The sequence below is a fragment of the Drosophila biarmipes genome, chromosome 2R (assembly GCF_025231255.1).
Source record: "Drosophila biarmipes strain raj3 chromosome 2R, RU_DBia_V1.1, whole genome shotgun sequence".
NCBI lineage: Eukaryota > Metazoa > Arthropoda > Insecta > Diptera > Drosophilidae > Drosophila > Drosophila biarmipes.
In genome coordinates, this window is record NC_066615.1 from 2,881,077 (window position 1) to 2,908,656 (window position 27,580).

Sequence of the window (27,580 nt, forward strand, 5' to 3'; positions counted from 1 at the left end):
TTGTCCAGTCGGGTGAGGAGTTGTAGCGCGTGGAAGGCGAAGAATGCGAACGAAAAGCATTAATTGAAATTGAGCAAGAACAAACGGGAGAAAGTGAGAATTGCCAGTTGTATTCGAAGAAAAGAAAAAGGAAAGAACGCGTGCCAGGCTCAAGTTACTTTCTCCCTGACTCACGCTCTCCAGTGATCGGTTAATTTCCACGTTCGGCTGGCGTTCAGTTCAGTTTTGAAGTTGACTCTTGGCGTCGGTGGTCGACGCTCTCTCAACCAACAAAAAAAGTCGGGGCCACAGATTTCAAGTTTGCCGAGAAAGCCTCCCTCAAAATTAATTACAAGAGTGTTGGGAGAGACGTGTGTGTGCGATTGATTAGCATTTTAATATTTTTAAATTGATTTTCATTTGTGTACATCTAAACGTGTTTTGTGGCGCCTCAACAGAGGGGCAATTGCATTAATTATCGGAGTGCTCGGTCTTAGGAATACGAACATACATACGTACATATAAACATTCAACACATTGCCAAAGTAGCTCGACGAGAAGTTGTTGTTCGACAACTTCTGACTGCGGAATAAGAATTTAATTTGTTTTTATCAACTGCATTTGTAAGTGCCTATACATTGTTAAGCCCAATTTGTTGTCGATCGCTAATAATGCCAATAGATGATAAACTGTTTTGTAACCTTAGCTCAGATTGGGGAAATGGATCCGCAAGAAATATCTTGGGTATGACAACAAATATTTTGGTGGAAATCCCGATAATATTATTAATATTAAAACGATGTCGAAAGTGACAAGATAATCACCATATAAGCGCTTTAAATATGGATATGGGCTATGAAATATTTGAAAGAGTTTTTGATTAGTAAGTCGGTGTTTTTAAGTTTAAAAGAGCGAGGACAAGTTTCACAAGTGCCACTTTTATAAATACCCTGCAGTACCAATCAGCGCTTTTTAAACACTGAATCACTGCAAAACGGTCATCACCGAGCACCTAATGAGCGCGATTCATTTGTATGATATGTGGTGTTGATTTTAACATAGGCTATTCTACGAAGCACCACTGTCCAAAAACTGACACACAGTGAGAAACTTTTAAGCAGTAAAAAAGCGCTGAAAAGGCGCCTTTCACCTCTAACGCCTTTGTGGCGTCGCAGTCGAATAAGTGATGATTGTGTGTCAGTGCTGAATAGTGAAACGGCGGGGTAATTACAAACGATAAAATTTGTCATAAAACAAACAACACATTTTTAGGGAATCCCGTGATACTTCAACATCCACGTTCTTTTTTTAAATAACAATAAAAACAGTTGTTTTAGAAAATAACCGAACATTTAAACTTAATCGGAAAAGCTTTAAAAAATTGAAGTATTTTTAGAAAGGCGTATCTTATATTTTATATATTTTTCTTCTGTTGGAGCACTCTTGCGCCGTTGCTTACAACATATCGAAACTCAAAAGCTTCTTGTTTTTGGTTTGTCAATGTTGATATCATTTTTTCGATTTTATGAAGCATTTAAAATGTTTACTACATTGTTAATTACAATTAATAAAGTAAAATTAGTTTCCGCGAAAATATAAAAATTCTCGGCAAAAGGAAAACCTGTATGCCATTAATTTATAATCAATCTATTTTTTCCATTGGCGAGGACACGTCCACATGGTTACTGTCCTGTACCTAATTATAGGAACAATATATAATATTTTTTATGAGTTTAAATAAAGTACATATGTGTAGTTAGACAATGTGGCCACTTTTATTTAATTTCATGCCAAATTTTACTTCTGACTCGTTGCAAAACTCGCTTCGTTTTTTTCACTTGTTAATTAGGAAACTCTTTGTTAAATATTCGGATCTGAAACTTTGTCTAGGCCTATGGAACATCACTGAAAAGAACGCGACTGGAAGATAACCGTAATGGTTTTTCGGAAAAGTGTTCACTACAAAAAATTGTTATAAAAAAAATTCCTACCTTATTTTTACAAAAGCTCATCTGAAACCTAAATTAAAAAAATAATTAATTTTCAAAGAATTATTAACACGTTATTGATTGAAAATATGAGAAAAGCACCGTGGTTTTTTATAACAAATTCGGGAATTTTGAAATTCAATTACAAGAGTATTACGGCTGACCGCCAATTTCTTTTTGCATGTAAATTCTTAAGAAATCGCAGTCCAACGAGGATAATTTTTCCCCCAATAAAGAGTATTTCCCAAAGATATTTCAACAAATACGGCACGATGGGCAAAATTCAAATTCCAAATTGTAAATTAAGAAGTCATTCCTTGGTATAGAAGATACCACGGACATGATTTTGTCATACAGTATACTATTGACTCATATTTAAAATGATCACAAAAATTTTATCCTAGGTTACGTGTAGCGTTATTTCACCCACCCTTATCAAATTGACACTCAACATATTTTTTGGTTGTGATAATTGATCCATCAACAATCAACTATTAAGCTGTTCTGCTAAACGCGGCTATTGAAATTTCTTCAGCAGAGCCTTTTATTTCTGTCAAAAATTTAAATGATTATATGTCCTTTAGCCTACAACCTACAAAACAAAAGGGAAATTGAGATATGCAGGGTGCAAATCGAAATTGTAAAGCGCCACCAGTTTCCAGTTTCGCCCGCAGTTTCCTATGCTGAATTTTGTGAATAGATAGATTATATACTCCAACCAGCAACACACTTTCGCTTAAAATTAGTTTTGACGGATTTCTGGACTTCCTCATTTCTACACAACCCCTGAGGTAGAGAAATTGTCGCGTTGGTTTTATACCCGCTACTCGAAGAGTAAAAGGAATGTAATAGGTGAAAGAAAACGTTTCCGGCAGCATAAAGTATATACATATATTCTTGATCAGGGTCACTAGCCGAGTCGATCTAGCCATGACCGTCTGTCGGTCCGTCCGTATGAACACTGAGATCTCGGAAACAAACGGCCAAAACGCTTAAATCCGTCTGCCGCCCACATATACTAAAATAGAGTGGCGCTTTACATTATCGCTTTGCTGTTTATATATCTCCATTTTCATATTGTCCCTTAATGTGGTATCTCCAAATCTACCTATTCCACTGAAACTGTCTTAGATTAATTCTGTAAATTAACATGATTACTTTAAAGCCTCAGTGTAAACACTAGCGAGAATCTGGCAAAACTAACTCTAGAGCATGCGTCGTAAAATTATCCATGAGTTAATTAATCTTCTCCAGCTTTAAAATTCTGCTGATGATATATATTAATAGTTAGTGCAAGGCAATAACCCGTAACTACCTGTTTATATAGTTAATTTCATTTCTTTCTTAGGGCGACCTTTAAATTGCAAAAGTGTCCTACATCATAGAGAAAATCGAACGATTTGTAGCAGACTTCTAAACCATCAAATGGGTCTAGCAAACAAATATTCTCGTTGCCAAAATGGAGCGCTCAGGTAGGCAATCTTAGCTTTTGCATAATAACGCATTTTTTGCATCAACTGTTGGATGGACGCCACTTCCTATTTTTAAAAGTTTTTCGGCAAAAAATCTTTCAGAACTATCTTCTTTCTATCGAATTAAAAGTCTGAATATTAATAATAATTCTTTTGTATTTAAACGAATCATTTATCTTGTACTAACAAATAGAAACATACACACAAACAATATAAGCTAAAAACATGGAAGAACTCTATAGTAGAGTGCCTCGACTATCAGATACCCGTTACTTAGCTTAAGGGAGCAACAGGATATTGAGCTGCTTATATATCAGCAGCAAAGCGCTATTTTATGGCACTACCTACAGGCTTTTTCAGTAGATTTTATGTGGGCGCATACAGATATAAGCGTTTTGGCCATTTGGATTGTGGGCGATAGAGTGCGCGTGGCACCACAAACAAAACAAACTTCCGCTGCCCAGGAATCTGCTTGACAAGTATGAATATTCTAACTCTTATATAGTGTCTTTATACGAATTCCCGCTATCATTTCACGCTTTCAGCCGATTCGTGTTCGTATAAACGCCATTTCGTGAATTCGGCAACACACGAATGTTGACTATGATATCAGCCTGAAAGCGTGAATTTGTGGTGCGCAATCAACTTAACGCTATGCAGACCAGGTGGCAACGCTGTGCATAAAAATGAAAATTAAAACGCAAAGGGAATAACTAAGGAAAAGGCAATGGAATCGAAAAGATCTTTTTGGTCAGACTCCGAAATTACGGAGCTGCTTGGCCTGGTGAAGAAGGACAACATATTGGGCAAGTTCGATAGCAAAACGAAACGCAACAATCTACAAGGGCCTCGCAGAGTAGATGAAGGCTAAAAACATGAGCAAGACCGGAGATCAAATAAAAACCAAGTTGAGAATGCTAAAAAAAAAAACGTATTTTTATGTGAAGAGCAGTAATGCAGTCTGTGGGGCAGCAAGGAAGACGTGCGCCCACTTTGACGAGCTTGAGGACATGTACATATGGCACTCGCCCTGTGTTTCAGGCTGTAGGAGTGGACACCTCATAGAATGGATTTGTGGGCATCGGCGGTTTCGATGACCTAGCCAATGAGGTGTTCAACGAAGTATCCATGCCTAGGAGCCGCCAAACTTCTAGTAAGCATATTAATTTTCATTGAGGGTAATATTAAATGATTTCACTTGGTTTTCAAACAAGGCAAACGTCGTGCAGATGATTCAGAAGATGTCAGACGACAACAAGGAGGCCTTGGACAGGCTGGAGGTGCAGAACCAGGAGTTTCTGGAGGCTCAACGCGAAATAGATGCCTCCTTTGTGCAGAGCATGCGCGAAGTTCTGGCGGAGGATCGGTCCGAGACCCAGAGATTCATGCGTGAATTCTTTAACTCCAATTAAAGCTTAAATACATTAAAACAAAACTTACATATATTCTTTTGGCCAGGCACCTCCAGCGTCCTTTAAGTCTACCAAAGGCATTCTCCACCACAATTCTGCCCTATCTAAGGTAGCAGTTCCTGTGGTGTTAGGTGTCCAGTGTACGGTTTCAGAAGCCACGGTAGCAAAGGGTATGCAGGATCTCCTTGGATAATAAAGGGAATTTCTTTGTTGTCCACCAGTTTTATAAATTCCGGAATATTTAGGATATGGTTCTCGAAAATTCCTGACTCTTTAAAGACCGTTGCGTCGTGAACACTTCCCGGAAATTTAATGCTGACGTCTCTAAACCTAAAAATAAATAATGTTTAGAAAAACAACCAATATCTATATATGTACATATTTACAAGTAATTGTTGTCGATTTCCATCCCTTTCTATTTACGAAATCCATGTATCCAATCTTTGGGGCCTTAACAGAAATGTGTGTTCCTGAATAATTCATATATAGCGTTTATAATTTGTAATTAACATTCTAGAAGGCATTTTACCGTCAATAGCTCCAATCACGTTAGGAATGTGATTTTTTCAAATGCACCTGCATTTTGAATGCATTTATCCAGTTTTGGGAATGAAATTAATGCACTCGTAAAATTCAATATCGCTTTAACAACAATATGAAAGTACTTGTGCACTGTACTTTTATGTTCTCCAAATACATCTCCAATCACTCGATACTCGGCAGGTCGCCAGTTTGTATACGGCGATCGCCACTTGTTTCTCCAAGGGAACAGGAATGGTAGAAACATGTTTTGTATCGGTAAGAGGGGTCGTAGCAATTCGCACAATTCAAAAAATGAAGTCTTTGACATTAGTAAGTTTTCAAAAAACCAATTTTCATTTTTTGGCCTTGCACTAGTGCCCAAAAAGCATTGCTTCTTGGCCTGCTCTTAAATTTTTGCACTCTAGGTGTCCTCAGGCTGAAAGTCGCGGTTGCAGCCGCGTACGTCAGCATCCGGTGACTTCTGGCTACCAAAAACCGCCTTGCTTTTAATAAAGCCATCGACCTTCTGTGCCTCCACTCAGTAACTTTCGCAATTAATTTTCCGGTACTTATTTGCCGATTGTAAATGAAGAATTTAAGTTTATCCATTGCGTTTGGTAGGTTTACATTTTGTTAAAGTGTGACCAGACTTAAGAACCAAATTTTACACGTCTGGCATCTCTACTGAAATCAAATCACGAAATGATATGTGTCGTAAAACAGGGGTTATTTCTATATCGCGCTTTTGAGAAATCGTGATTCCTATCGTATAAACATAGTATATAATTTCAGCCTGAAAGCGTGAATTTGTGGTGCGCAACCAACTTAACGCTATGCAGACCAGGTGGTGATTCGTATCGTATAAACATAGTAATAGTTTCTGAGATCTCAGCGTTTATACGGACGGACGGACAGATGGTCAGACGGACATGGCTAGATCTACTCGGCTAGTGATCCTGATTAAGGATATATATACTGTATGGGGTCGGAAACGCTCCTTTAACCTGTTACATACTTTCAGATGAATCCAGTATACCCATTTACTCAGCAAGTAACGGGTATACATAGAAAGACATTTATTGGTATCAAAGAGACCCTTAATAATACGATTTTTATACAATGTAGCATACTTTTGACACCCAATTAGGGTCAAATTGATCCCAAAATGTGATCCTAGATTAAGTGTTATTTTCAATTTCAATTGACACAATTTTTCTCGGCCATTTGAGCTCTCGGCGAGCGTTCGCTTCTGCAACAAAATTGAGGCGCAACAACTCATAAAATCTAAAAAAAATTCTTTAAAAAAACTTAAGTGTTTGACATTCAAAAAATTAAACCTAACCATTTGGGCCATAGAACTATCTAAAAATCATCTTGATCGGAGAAGCAGTTTTTTATTTTTAAAACCCAAAAGATCATTTTAACTATGGGGTTTTGAAATGAAAAAAAAAAAATAATTTTGCATTTTTCAAACGAATGTTTTGGTAAAAAAAAAGTTAAGCATTAAAAAAAAACAAAAATTTTATTTTTGTTCGTAAATATTATTTTCTTCGTTATTATTTTGAAGCTGTTTAGGGACACTCTAGGGTTAGACCCACAATGCAATACTGTGTACAAATTTGCATGCTTAAGCTTCTATGGTTTGAGCTGTGGGTGTATCCCCTTAGTTTTCGTTTTTTATTTTTTTGTAGTTTCCTCAAGAGGCTTGTTTCACAATGCAAATGTTGAACTCTTATATTTGAATTTTAAAATTTTTACAATTTTTATAAGAGTTGTCTTTAAATTTTCCCACTCATGCTAGTTAATAATTATATCAATTGCACTAATAATGCAACGAAATAGTATCAGCAGTGAATCAATTTGTATAAAACTTTTCTATAAGTGTTCTCTTTAAATTTTCGGAGAATGCCAATACATATTATAAGGCGTAAAAATCAAACAATACTTTTGTACATACATTTTTTTTCCAGCTTTAAAACTTTAGGAGCCACCGTTTTGGCCGGATTGTCAGCGTTGTAGTTGGTCTGAAACATTTGCGTAAAAAACTTGCGTTGTGGGCTAAGCTAAGGAATTCTAACTCTCTAGCTCTTATAGTTTTTACAAGTTAGTTATTTACAAGAGCAATAAATGTCAGTTACACATTTTTGTCTATGTTGGCACAAATCTTCAGTAATTTACAAGATCAGAGGGTAAGATATTATATTATTTGTAGCTATTTTCTAGTCAAATTAGCGGGATTTAAATTCAGAGAGAGTTTTTTGGACAAAAAAATGTACAAAAAGACTTAGAAGAGACGCGCACACTTTACGGTTGCGGCGCGGCACGGAGCGGTTTTTAGAGAGAACAGTTTGCATGTAATTAAATGGAAGCCCGCACACTGACGTCTGAGTGCGACGCAGCGTGTCACCGCGTGAATGCTCGAGGAAGCATTCGAGCGGCGTTTTCCGCGCCGATATCTTTTATTTTCAGAATCCCTATAATAAAGAACCGCTTTTTCGTTGTAGTGTGAGCGAAGATGGGTAAAGAAGAAATCAGCATCCTGACATGCGCTACAGATGACTTCTAAGCTGTCCCTTAGACTCCCTTTTTTCTATAAAAGTTTGAGTTGGGTTTCGACATGCAGATTCTAGAGATCCTTGCGCAACCCTACTTTAGCATTTTTTGTCTACTCTTTTCATATAAGGCGTAAAGGAGACGTAAATTTTTTTGTGGTGTTCGATTTGAAATAGCGATTGTGTTTCATCTTTTTAAATATCTTTTCCAAAGCCTATAGCTTTCTCTCTTCTTGCGGATTGTTTTTGGAATAACACTTGAAAGATCGATTACAAGTAAGGTGTCATTCGAGTATTTACAATAAAAATAAAACTAGGTTAAAAAAGTCCCCGCCGGCCTTCACAAATAATTTATTAAGGGTTTATATAAATGCATTTATAACGAAACTCAAAATCTGACTATGCATTGAAAGGTTATAAGCAAATTAGGAAATCGACGCCAGGTGGCGCCGTTGCAGGGTGTGCAATTGTGAGCAGTCACTTTGCGGCTTTTTTCCATCTCTGTCGCACTCCTTCAGCTGAGTAAGCATTGACCATTGCGTTCTCTTTTGTTACGTTTCCATTACTCTGTGGCCAAACATTTACAAAATCAACTCATTGAACATAATAGTACGCATTTCTACTTATGGCGGAGCAGGTGTCAAACATTTATGTTGCACCGCCTGGGCCAATCTAATCGAAAGCATAATTGTAATTCGATTTATTTTGCCTGCGGTGCCCATCGGGGTCGTACAAATAATGAATGCTGATTACAGCGATTGCGCCTCAGTCTAGTGCGACTGATAAGATAGCCGACAAAAGATACAAAGCGGGGTAACTTGCTCACTTTCAGCGAGGTTGTGACTCATGCATCGACATAGACCCCGTAGTCGATCAGCATTTTCAAAAGGTTTGTGAAGCCCGCAAAAAGCTTGAAAATACTTAAGGCCTTGGAAACATGCTCAGCGTTCTTTTGAGGTGTAAGTGACATTGTGACACCAGATCCCTTGAGTGCGTAACATCTTAATTTCGTCAAAATGTATTTTGGTGTATCGCAAAGCCAATGGCTTAGGGGACTACGAAAGCTTCGCCAGATGTTTTGGAGCCACCAGCTGTTACCAAAAAACTCCGCTCTCAGACTCATTCGCCAACTTGCGCCAATGGCGCTCTCGCCTCACCGTTGGCCACGGGAGTACTAGCGGAGCGGCACAAGCTTTGGCCAGCGACGGGAAGTTTAGTTGATATTATTAAGCGAAGTGACGGCAACGTTGTCGCAGCGTTTCTTGTGGATCGCCGATCGTTTGGCGGTACAAAGAGCTTTACCGGGGCTCTACGTGTGAGTGTGAGGTGTCTTCAGTCTGGCTATTCCATTTCGCGTGGCACTTCTCCGTTTATTTCTTGGCAAACTCAATGCGTTGACGCGGTAGCTTCGGTTCTGCGACTTCCGTTAGATGCCGGACCGAGAAGTCAACAAAAATGCTGCTTGTCACACTCAAACGTGACAATTCCGCAGAGTGTTTCCGATTTTTTATGCTTCTGTGAGATACCAAGATACAAAATACTGACGCGGAGGAGACAAAAAGATCGCATGGTGCAGACAAAATAACACAATTACGGGCCGTTTTACTTTGATGACTCCAAGTGCCAAAAGTGAAATATGCGAAAGCAAACACTGCAAACTTTAACGAGCTACAATCAATCGCCAAAAGCCAAATACGAGTGAAATATTTATAAACAGCACAGGAAGCGTTGCATGGTTCTTGTGTCTGAAAAACTCGAGATTAGTGTTTGGGCAAAGATAACAAAATGTCTTGAAAAAATTTAAGTAATAAGTTTTCAATTCAATACTTTTTTGATGTGGTGGGAAAAGGTCAATAATTGAAGTCTTAAACATCCTTAGCCATGAAAACTTCAAAAGAATATCGTAACTAATTAGTTCAAAAATGAGAGAGTCAATAGTCCTACAGATATGTGTGGCATTCAAAGGATTATATTATTATCGTAAGAAATAGAGCTGAACATTTCGCGGCACTAAATGTTTCTGTTGTCCCTACTTCTTCTACTATAAACATCCTTCGTGGCACACTAATCAGCCTGTTCCCTCCACTTATCTATGCGCGAAAGTGCGGTATTTCAAATTTATGATTTATTTAGCCACTGCAGGCCGCCAAAACCGACACCGTTCATAAATGCAGACCGCGGATGCAGTGCAAAAATGAGCTGGAGGCTGCCACAACAAGCACCTCTAACAACCAAATCCAATTGCCAAAAATAAAAGAGAGACCACTTAGTTTGCCCATCGGAATTACGTACAGTTGACGATGGCCAAGACCGCTGGTACAGAAACCAGCCGCAACGACGAGTCGCAAAAGTTACATCTACCCCCGGAGGTGGCGTTGGACGCCAACCTGCAGCATTTAGAGGTGCGACGTCATCGCCGTAGCATCTCACAGCTGATGGCCAGCATGGGTAATGTCTAGTCTCTAGATAGATATATGTTTGTACATATATTTGCACACATATTACGTAGATATTTAGATCTTGTCGCTGCGATACGTTTTTGAGACTTTGAGTAAGATGAGATAACAATAAACTAGTTTATGAAATATTTTTAACCTTTAAAACTGGTTGTCGTTTTGTGATCATGAAAATTAGGACGAATAAATATAGAGACAGTCGAAGGAGTGCTAAAATTGAGGGTTCACAGTCCAGGGGAAACCGAAATTGTGGGACAACAAAGAACTGATAACGGGTAAATTGCCTTAATAATAATTGAACAAAACAAAAACAATTTCCTTGAGTTGCATAACCCACCGCAAACCTGTGCCTTCCATGACATGTTGGGCTCGGCCCAGCGGTGCCATTAGTAAATGAATCATAACTGATTTTTAAATGCAAGACACGCTACAACTATTCTTACATACACGACGTTATAAACGTGTTGTGCCCGATTACTTTTGCATTGACTCTTAAACATTGCAACAGGAAGTTTTGGTTTCTTTGCCGTTGAGTGTAGGTCAGAAGAAATAATTGTTTGGTGGGCAAAGGAACTGTTTCAGGGTGACTGTTCTGGCCAGTTACACACAAACAAAAAAAAAAAACGCTAAAGAAAGCGCTTAAAAATGTCGGCCTTCAGCACTCTTGAAAAGATTTTTGCGATAGCGTAAAATATCGTTTCCTCTTAACCGCCTATCAAGTAAAATGCGTTGGCGTTCTTGTTGTTTTTATTTTGCTATTTGTTTTACAATATAATACGTATGTATGTATTTGACGAAATTAGATTTGATTACTGTTAATCCTATGAATACCGAAAGAAATGGGCTGACAGTTTTGGTGCTTGATTACTCAGCTAAACAAAAGTGGTAAAATTCTTTGAAAGTAAAAACGTGTTATAGTTCGCAGTGTATCAATGAATTGTTATTAAATGCTATAAGATCTCTTTAATTTTGACACACGTTTTTTCTTTTTAAACTATTTGTTTCAAAACCTAAGATTCATTTAAAACAAGAAAGGAAGTTAACTTCGACAAGCTGAAGTTTGTATACCCTTGCAGTTATAAAAAATAATCAATAATTTTATTAAATTGAATTCCAAATTCTTAAAAATATAAAAATGTATATTCCCGATTTTATAAGATAAGAAGTCAAAAAGCCCCAAAGCTATAATTTGTTTCATATTATTTCCCACCAATTATCCGATCGTTCCTATGAAAGCCGATTTAGTCGTCCGATTTTAATAAAATTTAATTCGAAATTCAGAACTATTTAAAAATGTTACTTTCAAACTTATAAAGTTATATGTTAAGAACACCAAAGAAATAATTTTTATTTCATGTTTTCCGACTAATTTTCCGATCGTTCCTATGGCAGCTATATGATATTGTCGTCCGATTTTGATAAAATTTAATTCGAAATTTAGAACTAATTTAAAAATTTTATTTTCGAGCGTAGTAGGTTATATATTGAAAAACACCGAAGATATAATTTTTCAATACTATTTTACTGCTAATTTTCCGATTGTTCCTATGGGAGCTATATGATATAGTCGTCCGATTTAGATAAAATTTAATTCGAAATTTATAACTAATTTATAAATGTTATATCCAAGCTTAGAAAGGTAAAAACACCATGGATATAATTTTTTAAAAATTTTTTCCCCCATAGTTCCTATGGGAGCTATAAGATATAGTTGTCCGATCCGGCTGGTTCCGACTTATATACTACCTGAAATAGAAAGAAGACTTTTAGGAAAGTTTCAGCCCGATAGCTTTAAAACTGAGAGACTAGTTTGCGTATAAACGGACGGATGGACAGACGTACATGACTAGATCGACTCGTCTTGTGACGCTGATCAAGAATATATATACTTTATGGGTTCGGAAACGTCTCCTTTACAACGTTGCAAATTTCTGACTGAAATCATTATATCCTCCGCAAGGGTATAAAAGCAACGTTTCTATGCGGAAGCTGCTTAAATCTGCTAAAGAACTGTTACATGGTTTTGCGTAAGTACATATTGACAATTGTATTTTGCCCAATAAAACAAAATAAAGTACAAAAATCTTTCCTTTAGACTCCAAGGATTGCATAAATTTAAATCGCGTATTCGCGTACAATCGACGTCAGCAAATTTATAAGATTAAAAATATTATAAAATACACAAACACAAAAAAAAAACAAATTTGTTAAAAAAAATGAACTGAAATTATTGGTGTTTTGGGTGTGAAATCAACAATTTATTCGTTTCATATTGATACTAAAAATCGTATTAAGTTGACCCTAGAAATGGCCTTTTTTTTACCCCGAATGAGTATAAAATTACTGCGAAATAGTGTCAATGTGACCACATATTCTTACTAATAAATGCCAATGCGTAGTATCTTTTTGAGACCAAAAAGTGTCAAATTGATATTTTTGAAAATATCAAAATGTTACCAAATAGTGTCAATTAGATGTTCTTTGTATCACAGATTTTTTGACACTCAATGTTATCACATTAATACCTAAATATTTTCATATTGATACCATTTTTTTGTTGTATATAGACCCCTATGGTAGGGCTCTTACGCTAATTCTAACGTAAACAACGCTAAGGTCTGACTAGCGCTCACAGTTTTACAGATTTGTAAAAGTGTAAATATGTTTAAAAGGGTAAAATATGTTTATCAAAATCCACCTAATTACGAAAATGAATACATCCAAATCATTCATTAAAAAATTATGACAATGAAAAATTTTACCGCTTTTACCGAACTCTGAGTAAAAAAAAGTAAACTTTAGTGTTTAAGTTGTCGGAAGTTGAATCGGAACATGGAGTTGCGTAATAATGATCATTTTGAGTGCGACATTATGGCCCAAAAGCGTTAATAACAAAATAATGTTTTTCAATTTCAATATAGACAGCATTAATGAAATTGTCATAAATATCGTTTATTGTGTTAATAAATATCTCAATATTTCATATAAATGTAAAACATTTTATAATAATAAGTTTTTATACGGAGATTTCTGAGTTCGACTATCAGATACCCGGTACTCATCTTAAAAGAGCAAAAGGGAAATAGGAAATAGTGAAACAGCAAAGCGATACTGGATAGGGCTCCTACCCGCTATTTCAATATATTGTAATGTGGCCGACTGACAGACTTTAGCAATTTGGGCTTTTGTGGGCGTGGCAAGCTTTTTTTTATGTCAATCGATAGGTATTGAAGAGACAAATACATTTCAGTTAATTAACTCATAAGTTAAAATCATTATCTACTTTAGATTTATGGTCGCAGTTACGAAGGACGCTTCAAACTAATAAGTTTTAGTTTAATTTCTTTTTAATTTTCTATTTGATATTTATAATCTTGTATTCACAATAAATAATACAAAGGGTTCGTTAAGGGGAAGTATACATGTGAACGGCTTAAAACTAAAAGTTAATTTTCATAATGTATTTGAAAATAACCAAACAATCATAGTGGTTCCAAAAGTTAAAAAAAAAAACATTTTATATGTTGGTCTCGATCTTTTAGTTTTTCGGTTATTAGTACACCTAAAAAAATGTTCATCAATATACCGATAGGTGTTAATGTGATCCTATTGAGTGTCAAAAAATCTCTAATACGAAAGTCATAGAATTAACCCTTAAAAAGGATAACCTTGCCTTATTGAAAAGGTTTCTAGAAAAATCTGTTTTGTGATAATAAAGCATACTGTCTCAGGAAAAACCAAGAAAGAAGTTAGATTTGGCAAGCCGATGTTTGTATACCTTTGCAGTCATTATTTCTCTGACAGTTTCTTCTGTATGTTTCAGCTACATATTAGAGTAGTCCGATTTTTATTAAATTAACTTCAAAGTACAAATGATATTCGCAATAGTATAAGATAATATGTCAAACAAAAAAGTTATAAGAAATAATTAACTTTAGTAACATCATGTACAATTTTTAAGAATTGTTGCTTGTTATTAAAAAAAAATTATTTCATTCCCTTTTTTAGACCATTTTTTTACATCTATATGTTAGAGTAGTCCGACTTTTATTAAATTGAATTCGAAATTATTAAAAATATAAACAATTATATTTCCAATATTATAAGATAATATGTCAAAAAGCCCCAAAGCTATAATTTGTTTCATATTATTTCACCCCAATTTTCCGATCGCTCCTAAGACAGCTATATAATATAGTCGTCCGACTTTGATTAAATTTAATTCGAAATTCAAAATCAATTAAAAATGTTATAAGTTAAAAAACAACAAAGATATTTTACCCTATAGTTCCCATGGCTAGATCGACTCTTCTAGTGACGCTGATCAAGAGTATATACTCGTATATTTTATGGGGTCGGAAACGTCTCCTTCACTGCTTTGCAAAAACACCAAAGCTATAATTGTTTATTATTATATTCGAAGAGGAGAAGGTTATATGATAAAGACACCAAGGATATAATTGTTTAAAATGCTTTTTTTTGCTATTATTCCTATGATATAGTAGTCCGATCCAGTTGGCTTCGACTTATGCAAAAGAACGAAAACGTCTCCTGGGTTGCAAAGTTCTGACTGAAATTTTAATACCCTCTGCAAGGGTCTAAAAATGTTTGCGTGGCTCAGAAGGCTAGCGCTTCGTTTTTGAGTCCTCCCCATTACCAAATTAATTTTTATGTTTTTATTTAAAGTCAGAAATCAATGAAATAAAATTTTATTATTGCAAATTTAAGGAAATTTTAGATATTATACTTAAATACTAAAAGCGTACTCTGAACTACACTTATTAAACTGATTCCCAATTGTTGTTATTTGGGTGTAGAAAAAATCTTCTCTTCTAAATTTTACCTATAAACAGTAAATTCTTATTTTTATTTTGTACTGAACTTTTTAGTTTTTAAAATCTTTTGACCCATTTTTGCGCACAAATGTTTTGCTTTTAATTTTAAAATGTTTTCTTTTTTTAATACGCTTCTAAATTGTTTTTATGCTTTTTTAAAAGGTAAATATTTTTCGTTTGGGAAACTAAAAAGGTATTTGTTGGCAGCCATAGAGCTCCGATTTAGCCCCACTGTGCGATTAAGTCTATATAGTCAATCTAGCCATATCCCTATGTCTTTCTTAGCGCAGTAATAACAAAAACTAAAAAGCTGGAGAGTTGGAAAATCAGATATCGATTCCTCTTCGTACAAAGCTCATTACGGCAATCGACCACCAAAGTTTTTAATTTTGGAATTTCTCTCGTGAATTTGTATCAGTCGACCTAAAAAATATGTTGGCACTCCCACTCCGAAGCCCACAACCTGGCCAGAATCGTCTATATATAAGCTGAAGTCTCAGAAACAATAAATGCCATCAAGTTGGGGATTCAGGATGTAGATTCTAGATATATTTGCGTAGCGCAAGTTTTTTTCAATGACAATAAAAATCAAGTCAAGTGGATTTCCCTTTCTTTTCCTATACCTATACCTATAATAACCCTTACTCATATGACCAAATAACTAATTAATCCCCACTAGGCGGCTTCCTGCCATCTACAAAGAATGCTTGCATATCGCCTTCCTCCTTGCGCTGCCTTTAGTTGAGTATCTTACAGTCGAGGTACTCCATCATGTCGTTCTTCCTTGTTTTCTAAGTGTAAATATATTTGTAAAAATGGGAGGTTGAACTTGGATTTGAAGCAGACAAGAATATACCTTGTCTGTGTACACGACACCTGTTATTGACTCCGAATCAATGTACTTTACTAAATACAGATTTTTTAGTTTATTACCGCCACTTCCATAAACCAACTTATTCATCACTGTTTTGTTGTACCTACTGTGCAGTATCCCCTACGTTATCTATTTGCCTTTTTTTGAGTTTGCTATCTAAATGTTATTTATCTAAAAGCTTAATTCTGAACCTATAATGCGGCATAGGTAGCGATAAATGTATAAAACGTTTTACCATGTGGCTTTCATATCAGTTCATAACTAAAATGGGTATGGCGCCGTGTGCTCTTGGCTCTAAATGGCTTCAGCCGAAAAGTTATACTGAAATAAAGTAAGCATAACTACATAACATGTTGTAAGCTTGACCCTGACAGAGCTTTTATTTTGAGTGGAGTTAGCATTCGCTAATTGCTACTATTTAATGGTTATTACTTAAGGGCGTAGAGGGAAGCCAAAAATGCCTTAACTGAAAGTTAAGAATTTAAGCAAGTATAAGAAAACAACAAGAAATAAAATAAAAAATAATTAATAATTTTATTAAATTGAATTCGAAATTTTAAAAAATATAATAATTTATATTCCCAATATTATTAGATAAAATGTCGAAAAGCCCCAAAGCTATAATTTGTTTCACATTATTTTCCACCAATTATCCGATCGTTCCTATGACAGCTATATGATATAGTCGTCCGATTTAAATAAAATTTAATTCGAAATTCAGAACTACTAAAAAAATGTTATTTTCAAGCTTATCAGCTTATATGTTAAAAAACAGAAAGGATATAATTTTTATTTCATGTTTTCCTACTAATTTTCCGATCGTTCCTATGGCAGCTATATGATATAGTCGTCAGATTTTGATTAAATTTAATTCGAAATTTAAAACCAAAAAAAAAATGATATTTCCGAGCGTAGGAGGTTATAAGTTTAAAAACACCGAAGATATAATTTTTCAATACTTGGGGTGGTGAAAAAAATAGATTATTATCCGGAGTTCTGAAAAAGTTTATAGGCTGCATGGACGATATAATAAACGTTTTTGTTTAAAACAAAATGTAATTTGTGGACATTCAATATTATGTTTAACTCGGATTATATTTTTTAAATTTTTTACTCCCATTTGCCCTATTGTATGAATATTATTGCGTGATATATATTTAAATTACTTGTCCCGATACTTAACCTCGGCTTCTGTTTTTTATTGCAGTTGAATACCCCACCGACGAAGTATACCGGCCGACGCACTACGGCGGCTACGTGAACAGAGGCTACGATGATTTAAACAGTTCCTATTACTTTTCCCAGTACGAGGCGATGGCAGACGGTCGCGGTGGGGAAAGGGCCCTGCCACCCTACGCAGCTACAGACTCGGACGTAGATCTAGGTAGCGGGGAAGCGGAAGTCTCGGCGGAGGAATCTGGCAACGACCAGGAGGAAGTGATCCGAGACTGCACGGATGAGGCTGTGGCCGAGCAACAAACCCGCTGCCTGCCAGAGTTTCAGTTTTCGTTAGTCGACTCCGAGTACGACGAGACTCTGGGCTTTCCTGACTCGGTCACCATCCTGTCCAATGTTGGAGACAAGCCAGTGCTGGTGGAGCGCAAGGAGACGGACGATGACGAGGAGGAGTTTGACGACGAGGAGAACAACAGCGTAGTTCTGCGCCACGAAATACCATTTACCAGCATCTACGGACCAAGCGTCAAATTCAACTCTTTCCAGCGGAAGGTCTTTATTCCGGGCCGTGAGATTCACGTTCGGATCGTCGATACGGAGCGTAGCGTCACAACACATCTCCTAAACCCCAATCTGTAAGTGAAACTTATTTTTAGGAGGATCGGAAATGGATGGTGCCACTAGGAGAAAAGCATTTGGATTTTTATACTACACCCAAGTATATATTGTATCAATATGCCATTATTTAGGTGTCAATGTGATACCATTGAGTGTCAAAAAGTCTCTGATACGAGGAACATCAAATAGGCTAATTGACACTATTTGAAGTAATTTGAAACTGATTCTGGGTCAAATTGATACGATTGTAGTATCAAATTTTAATGTCAAACCCAAAAAAAAAAATTCTACAACGATGTTTTTTTAAATTTAAGTTAATAATATTTGCTTTACGATTTTTTTATATTTTTGTTTTTTATTTTTGGAGAATATAATTTTTAGTTTGTACTTGATCAAATCCGTATTTTCGTCCAAATATAAAGCACAACGTTGCCTTCGTTGTCTCCTTAAATCAAAAACTTGAATGAAAAAACATAAAAATTGAATTAAGAAATTCATGTGTGGTATATATGTAAGAGCGCAGTAACGAAGGATACACATGCCTGCTGTGTCTGAGAATGGCATTAAGTCATTAATATATTAATTCATATATGAGTAGTATACTTATGTGAAAACTACTTACCTGATTTAAAGAACACTTATACTGAAACTCTTGATATCTGCATTCGTCTTCTTTTCAGAATGTCTAGCTCAAGATAGGCGCAGTTCGAAAATATAAACACATTTATTGGTATCGAAGAGACCCTGCATTTGGTCGAAATGACACTAATTAGGATCAAATATTATTTTTCATACGATGTAGTATACTTTTGATACTCTTTTAGCATCAAATTTGGTCCCAAAAAATTGATCCTAGGTGTACTGTCATTATGAACCACACTTATCAAATTGACACTCAAAAATTTTTTGGTTATAGGTTTATTGTCATTTTTAACCACACTTATCAAGTTGACACTCTAAGATTTTTTTTGGGTGTAGTTGCTCATACAGTAAATGGCTATATTTTATTCGTCTAAAAGCAGGTTGGTTTGCTAAGAAACGGTTACTCACTCTGTTGTCGAGGCACTGGTCTATACCGTTCCCTCTTCTCTTTTTTTCGTGTGGTTACCAATAATTCCGGGTCTGAAAAATAATACAAAAGCATTCTTAAAGACAATATTTCTTAAGCTTTCACAATTTTTAATAAATCACCTCGCTGATAAATATTTATCTACTCAGGTACACAATTGAACTTACCCATGGCCCCTTCAAGTGGACGGTTAAGCGGCGATATAAGCATTTCAATTCTTTGCACCAACAACTCAGCTTTTTCCGCACCTCACTCAACATTCCCTTCCCCAGTCGCAGCCACAAAGAAAAGCGGACGACGCTGAAAGCCACCGCCAGCCAGTTGGCCGACGAGTCTACCCTCAAGGATTTGCCTTCTCACACCAAGGTCAAGCAGACCAGCACTTCGATGAGCGGCGCAGGCCTTAGCAGCAAAAACAGCAATGCCATAGCCATCATAAGTCCCAGTCACAGTTCGATCCTGGCGGGACTAACACCCCGACGAATTCACCAGAAGCGCAAAAAGAAGAAAAAACGAAATCTACCCCGATTCCCCAACCGTCCCGAGAGTCTGGTCACCGTAGAAAATCTGACTGTCAGGATCAAGCAGTTGGAGGATTACCTATACAACCTGCTAAACATAAGCCTGTACCGATCTCACCACGAAACAGTAAGATAAAACTTATATTATGTAACTTATATTTTGTAAGCAATAAGCGCTTCCGATCTGATACTTGACATTACGATTTTTATACCCTTTACTCGTAGAGTAAAAAAGATTCGTCAGAAAGTATGTAACAGGAAAGAGAAAGCGTTTCCGACCCCATAAAGTATATATATTCTTGATCGGAATCACTAGCCGAGTCGATCTAGACCGTACGTCTGTCCGCCTGTTCGTCTGTCCGTATGCTGAAACGCTAAGAAACTAGAGCACCTAGAACAGTCACACTTAGCATGCAGATTCCTGGACATCCTGCGCAGCGCAAGTTTGTTTCAGCAGGGTGCGCCTACAGTTTTATGGTAGAAAAAAACGTATTTGTGCCATTACAACTTTTCGATTGACCTACAAAAATTTTTGCCTCGCCCACTCTAACACCCGCAAATGGCTAAAACGCTTAAAATTGTCAGCCGCCCACATAACATATACCAAAATAGCCGGTAGGTTGCGCTTTACAATATTTCTTTGCTGCTTATATATACACCCAAAAAAAATTCGCCCTTAAATCAAGAAATTCGCCGTAAAATCAAGAAAATCGATTATGATTTTCATTCTACGGTGATTCGCCTTTTTTTAAGTAAATAATTTTTTTGAATGTATGGTTAACCATTTCTGGAAATAGTTACAAATTTTTTTTTAATGTACGGTAAAAAACCGTAAAATTTAGGAATATTTTCCTAAAGTAAAAAACCAATTTTGTTGGTTTTGTACACCAATTATTACACGGGAATACAATACAGACTATACATTTTTATATTTCCCTGGATTTATTAAAGATTTATTCTTGTTTTAATTATATAAATAACAAAATAACAAAAGAAAAACGCGACTGCTCACACCATAGCCAGACGTCTTAACCACTCAGCCATCCGTGCTTCTTGTTATGCAATGACTAAAGAGGGCTATGGTATTTTGGGTCAGTTTTACGCATATCAATAAAATGTATTCTAATTTAAACCTTTTTAAGCAATTTGGCAAATAGAAAAGTGAAACTAAAAAGAATACAAATTAACTACATTTAAAAAAAAGAAAACAAAATATACAAAGCGTTCCCTTGCCGTAGTGTGAACCAGTAATATAATAGTTTAAGGCGATTTTTTTTTTGAGTGTATCTATTTTTATTTTTCGGAATGTTTTTTTACGCATTGTTCGTAGAAAAAGGGAGTGTTATCTTCGGCGAAAGTCGTTTCTGACCCCATAACTAGGGTTGAGATTTAAGATTTAGATTCTTAGTCAGCGCAACTTTCTTATCCGAATGCACCGCGCACTACATCGGTCATTTGCTTTTTGGCAAATCAGTTATTATACCAGTTACTAATATAACCATAGCTCCCATAGGAACCAAAAAATGGGAATACCAGTCTTTTTAAAATTCATTATTTCAAATAAAATTGAAAAAAAATATAATATAAAAAAAAAGTTTTTAAAAATCGCTAATGTTCAAACTGTACTACTCAATCAAATCATGTTTGAGGAAAAGGTCGCTTTGGTCAAGGTATTGATTTTATGGCCTAAATAAATTACATACACAAATAAAAACAAACGAGTGCCTCGACTATCAGATATACCCAGCTTAACGGATCAAAAGGATAATAAAGATATATAAGCCGAAATGCGATATTTTAGTGCGCCACCTACCGCCTGTTTTAGTAGATGTTATGTGGGCGGCAGACAGATTTAAGCGTTTTGGCCATTTGTGGGCGTTAGAGTGGGCATGGCACCTTTTTTGCTGAGTCGATATGTATTGATGGACAAATACATTTCAGTTAAAATTTTGGTTATATCATAAAAACTGTAGGATAGAGTGGGCGTGGCACCCTGCTGAAACAACTTGCCCAGGAATCGGCATGCCGTGTATGAATATTCTAGCTTTTATAGTTTCCGAGATCTCAGAATTCATACGGACGGACGGACAGACGTACAGACGGACATGGCTAGATCGACTCGGCTAGTGATCCTGATCAAGAATATTATGCGGTCGGAAACGCTTCCTTTTACCTGTTACACACTTTCTGACGAACTAGACCCTTTTACTCTACGAGTAACGGGTATAAATATTCTAATTAAAAAGTTAGCGTTGTCACCAAAAAAATGTTTGCGTTAAGTTGCTTAAACATTATCTTGATGTACAAGTTTCTTACACCCCAAATAGTTGGAAAATTTACTGGCTTATGCCTTTTAGTAGCATGATAACACAGTGAACTAACCATTCGCATTTATTTTCTACAGCTGAACTTCGTTGAGGTGTCCAACGTATCCTTTGTTCCGGGCATGGGTATCAAGGGCAAGGAGGGCATGATTTTAAAACGAACCGGATCAACACGGCCAGGACAAGCGGGTTGCAACTTTTTCGGATGCTTTCAGAAAAACTGCTGTGTGCGCTGCAACTACTTCTGCTCGGATGTAGTGTGCGGGACGTGGCGCAGCCGCTGGTTCTTCGTGAAGGAGACCTGCTTCGGCTACATACGACCAACGGACGGCAGCATCCGGGCAGTGATTCTTTTTGATCAAGGCTTTGACGTGTCCACTGGCATCTATCAGACGGGCATGCGCAAGGGATTGCAGGTACTAACAAACAACCGGCACATCGTGCTTAAGTGCTGGACGAGGCGGAAGTGCAAGGAATGGATGCAGTACCTTAAGAACACAGCCAACTCTTATGCCCGCGACTTCACCCTGCCGAATCCACACATGTCCTTCGCACCGATGCGCGCCAACACGCACGCCACATGGTACGTAGATGGCGCACAGTATATGTCTGCTGTGGCCGACGGCTTGGAGGCCGCTCTCGAAGAAATCTACATCGCTGACTGGTGGCTCAGCCCCGAGATATACATGAAACGACCCGCTCTCGACGGCGACTACTGGCGCCTGGACAAGATCCTGCTTCGCAAGGCCGAACAGGGAGTGCGCGTCTTTGTTCTGCTCTACAAAGAGGTCGAAATGGCACTGGGGATCAACAGCTACTACAGCAAGTCCACGCTGACTAAGCACGATAACATAAAGGTGTGTTCAAAACATTTCTCGTTCATTTTTTCGTGCAGTCTTATTACAAACAAGAGAAAACGCTATAGTCGATGCCATCGACTATCAAATACCTGTTACTCAGTCCATAAAGCGATACAGATATGCAGCGAAGTTGCACACCCCAACGACGCCACCTAGCGGTCATTTCTTTGTTTGCTGATAACTTTTTTATGGATTGTCCGATCCGACCATTTTTGCATGAAGATAGATATTGTAAATCAAAATGAAATTCACACTTTCTCAAAATGTTATCGTGAGACAAGTTTTATAGTAGGCGTGGCGCCATTCTTAAATAAACTTGCACTGTCCCAGAACCTCAAGTATCGGTATGCCAAACCTCAACTCTTTAGCTTGTATTGTTTCCGAGATTTCAGCGTTCATACGGACGGACAGACAGATAGACGGACTTGGCTAAGTTTTAGCCTCATTTAGCCTTAATTTTATAAATCCTTCAGTCAATCAATTTTTGTAAAACCTTTTAATGGATATATCACTTTTTATGATCAGACCATCACAGGAGATCTAGCTACTAAACATATGTATATGCATCAAACAAAAACATCTCCTAACGAGGTAAGGGGTCGTAACGACCGACTTACCAATGTAAGTGATATTTCTCAAAGGAAATTTTTGGTTTATAACATAGGAGTTCTTTCACTTTCATATATATACATATACATATTTCCGTTTACAAAACCAAGTTGACTTGATTATTATATCCATATACTAACTTGTTTACGTATGGTGGCGCTATAGGTGTTATAGTGAATACAGACTGGATGAAAGCGTATTTTCCCCCCACTCGCTTTTAGCTGAATAACGGATATCTAATAGTCGGGGCCATCAACTACAACGTTTTCTCTTGTTTTTATACCCGCTAATCATGGAGCAGTATATTCGCGTTTAAGGCTTCCAGTAAAACTGTTTTTGGTTGCATTGGAATCTTATTAAACATGTCATGGTTTCATCTTATCTCGTTTGAGCTGAAATAAAACTACCGCATTTCCGTTATAGGTCATGCGGCATCCAGACCATGCCCGAGGCGGAATTCTGCTATGGGCCCATCACGAAAAAATCGTGGTTATTGATCAGACCTATGCGTTCATGGGAGGTATAGATTTGTGCTACGGTCGATGGGACGATCACCACCACCGCCTAACGGATCTAGGTAGCATATCGACGGCCTCCTTTTCTGGTAGCACGCGTCGAACGCATAACTCGTACTGCAACAAGGAAGACACGGACTCTGCATTCGGATCACGAAAGTCCTCGCGGAATGCCCACTACGAGACATCGCCGAAGGAGAAGTCGTCGTCTGCACCGGCGGATAAACCCAGTACAAGCATAGAGTTAAAAACGTTGAAACCAGGTGATCGCCTGCTAATACCTACTGTGCTGGTTCCGGGTGTGGGTGAAACACCCGATGACTCGGGCATTGCGCTAGAGGGAATGAAGCTCAACACCCCTGAACTGGAGCGTAAGAACGTACTCGATCGACTGAAAAACAACGCGATAAAAGGTGCTCGTATGGGTAAAGACTTTATGCACCGACTTACAACCGCTGAGGCGGCGGAGGAGAAGTCTAGTGAGGTGTATACCATCGAGACCGAGGATGTTTCAGACCGCGAGATCAGCCATAACATGGATTCTGGAGGGCAGGAGGTGGCAATTACAGCAACGAGCACGCAAATACTCAGCGAATTCTGTGGACAGGCCAAGTACTGGTTCGGAAAGGACTACTCCAATTTCATACTTAAGGACTGGATGAACCTCAATTCGCCGTTTGTGGATATAATTGATCGCACAACCACGCCTAGGATGCCTTGGCACGACGTGGGTTTGTGTGTGGTGGGTGCATCCGCCAGAGATGTTGCCCGCCACTTCATCCAGCGATGGAACGCCATGAAGCTGGAAAAACTCCGCGAAAGCCCACGATTTCCCTACCTGATGCCGAAGAGCTACCACCAGGTCAGGCTGAACTCCCATCTTCTTCAAAACCGCCAGCAGAGGGTCACTTGCCAGCTCCTGCGCAGCGTATCCGCCTGGAGCTGTGGATTCATCGAAGCGGATCTTGTGGAGCAGAGCATTCACGATGCTTATATCCAGACGATCACTAAGGCACAGCATTACGTTTACATCGAGAACCAGTTTTTCATCACCATGCAGTTGGGCATGGGTGTGCCTGGGGCACACAATAATGTTCGAAATCAAATCGGGGAAACACTCTTTAAACGGATCGTGCGGGCGCACAAGTGTGTTAACTACAGCATTTACCTAGCGCATCGCTGATCTAACTTTCATCTCTTTTAGGGAACGAAAATCATTCCGTGTTTTTGTGATAATGCCGCTTCTTCCAGGCTTTGAGGGCGACGTGGGTGGCAGTACTGGCATTGCGGTTAGGGCCATTACGCACTGGAATTACGCATCCATTTCCAGGTGGGTTTTCGGTCGTAAGGTATTGCAGATATCGGTGCAACGCGTCAGAATGCTGAACTTTAAATTATTTTTGTGACTTTTTTAGAGGACGCACAGCAATTTTAAACCGCCTGCAGGAGGCTGGCATTGATTATCCGCACAACTACATCTCGTTTCACAGCCTGCGAAATCACTCCTTTTTAAACAACACGCCTATCACGGAGCTGATTTATGTTCACTCAAAGTTACTTATCGCTGACGATCGAGTTGTTATATGTGGCTCGGCGAACATTAACGATCGCTCAATGATCGGAAAGCGGGACTCTGAAATTGCGGCCCTCATCATGGACGAAGAGTTTGAGGATGGTCGCATGAACGGCAAAAAGTACCCGAGCGGAGTGTTTGCGGGACGCCTGCGAAAGTATCTGTTTAAAGAACATTTGGGTTGGTTACAGGTTTCAGAAGTGTTTTCCATCGACATATTTAACGAACAATCTTCTTCAATTAGGTCTCCTAGAGGCTGAGAGTTCCCGTCGCTCTGAGCTGGACATCAGCGATCCGGTTTGCAACGACTTCTGGCACGGCACCTGGCGCAGGATATCGACGCAGAACACTGAGATCTACGACGAGGTGTTTAAATGTATTCCCACTGACTCTGTTAAGACCTTCGCCAGCCTGCGCAAATACCAGGAGGAGCCGCCGCTTGCCAAAACTGATCCAGAGCTAGCCGCTAATCGAGCCAACGACATTCAGGTAGTGTTCCCTTTTTGTTACGCAAAACAATACATTTATTCGACTAAAGTTAACCCGTAGTATAGTTGCCACATATATTTTTGGTGTATAAACTAAAATCCGAATTGTTTTAAATATTTTTTTTAAAGTATGCTCTAGCAAGCTTTTTAACACTTAAATGCTTTATTGGTGCTTCTTTTCTACTAATCGTGATGGAAAAATTGACCAGTGATCACACAGAACTATTATAAAAAACCTATCAGTGACACCATTATGTTGTTCTACTGAGTGCGGTCGAGACAATCAACTAATAATCCTTCTTGTTCATTAAAACTGCAAGAGTACATTCACAAAGTAAAAGTTATCTTCTGCTTTCTAATATTTTATCTACCTTTACCTTGACATAATGGTAAATCACATCTAAATGCGCCTTTATTTTAGGGTTACCTGGTCAACCTGCCATTGGAGTTCCTCAACAAAGAGGTGCTTACGCCGCCCGGAACTAGCAAGGAAGGGCTTATTCCTACCTCTGTATGGACTTAATCTGCCAATAGTCTCAATGAGATTACTATCGTTTAGAATCCTAAACCTTTTTTTAATACCCACCAAAGGCGCTTGTCATTGCCAAGTCATAAACTTTGTATATTGTATATAAATAACCGTAAAGAACTCTAGATACTACCAAGTAGGTTTGCCTTACTACTAAATTATTTTACAATGTTTAATATGGGTTTAATTAGTGTTTAGATTCTTCTTGTTATTTTTTTGTTTAAAAATTATTTTGTACCGATGTACTCACGTTTATTAATGTAAAATGAAGTGCAAATTTAGAAATATCGATGTTCATTTTAAATTCATTGGGAATAACAAACCTAAAAAAAATAACCAGTATATACGATGGCTACTACCAGTAATTATCCTGAAACTTTATTGTAAAACGATCAATAAATGGGATCCTATAAAAATCTATCCGCTTGTCATGTGTACATGGGAGGTTTGTCTGCAGTACGGATAAATCTACACAGAAATTAAAACTGAACAAAACACTTTGGATATAGTATTCTTAATTTTGACATAACGCATTTATACCCTTGCAGAGGTTATATTGATTTCAGTCAGAAGTTTCTAAAGCAGTGTGGGAGACTTTTCCGACCCCATAAAGTATAAATATTCTTGATTACCATGACTAGACGAGTCGCCCGTCTGTCCATCCGTTTCTACGCAAACTAGTCTCTCAGTTTTAAAGCTATCGGCTGAAACTTTCCCAAAAGTTTTCTTTTTTTTTTTGCAGGTAGTATGTAGGTCGGAACCACAGGAATAATCGGAAATTATTTTAAAATTATACTTTTGGTGTTTATTTATATGTTTATTTAATTACATTTCAAATTTTTTTATTCGTTTTGAATTTCAAATTTAATTTTATAAAAATCGGACTACTATATCATATAGCTGTCATGGGAAATATCGACAAATTTGTGGGAAAATAAACAAATTATTGCTTCGGTGTTTTTTGACATACGAGGTGTGCTCAAAAAGTAAGGTGACTTTTCAAATTTCGCGGGCAACATATTTTCGATTATCGATTTTTTTGTTCTGTTATGTTGGTACACTCTTTCCTAACATCTGTACCAAGTTTCAATTGAATCCCCTTTTTTGTTTAGTTGTGAGAGGCGTAAAGGTAACAAGTTGTTTTGCGTGCTCAGCGATTTTTTGCTATCGAAAAATATGGATCAAAGGATTTGCATAAAATTTTGTGT

The 27,580-nt window shown here is 37.5% G+C and overlaps 2 protein-coding genes across 3 annotated transcripts; one reads left to right on the forward strand and one right to left on the reverse strand.

Moving 5' to 3' along the window:
* On the forward strand, window positions 1-26,792 carry LOC108029650 (phospholipase D2). Of its 2 annotated transcripts, none has more exons than XM_017102070.3 (9): window positions 1-602; window positions 17,298-17,901; window positions 19,103-19,601; window positions 21,879-22,655; window positions 23,691-24,928; window positions 24,987-25,112; window positions 25,198-25,535; window positions 25,600-25,844; window positions 26,265-26,792. In XM_017102070.3, exons 2-9 carry the CDS (start codon window positions 17,405-17,407, stop codon window positions 26,364-26,366), a joined length of 3,822 nt encoding a protein of 1,273 aa, XP_016957559.1. In that variant the 5' UTR covers window positions 1-602; window positions 17,298-17,404; the 3' UTR covers window positions 26,367-26,792. The 2 variants fall into 2 exon arrangements, with proteins under 2 accessions (XP_016957559.1, XP_016957556.1); XM_017102067.3 differs by lacking the exon at window positions 1-602 and adding an exon at window positions 9,851-10,373.
* Window positions 4,659-5,298, reverse strand: LOC122818156 (uncharacterized). The gene is made up of 2 exons (XM_044091794.2): window positions 5,238-5,298; window positions 4,659-5,181 (listed from the first exon to the last, which is right to left on the reverse strand). The coding sequence occupies exons 1-2, from the start codon at window positions 5,258-5,260 to the stop codon at window positions 4,956-4,958; spliced, it is 249 nt and encodes an 82-aa protein (XP_043947729.1). The 5' UTR covers window positions 5,261-5,298; the 3' UTR covers window positions 4,659-4,955.
* Window positions 26,793-27,580: the final 788 nt, after the last annotated feature.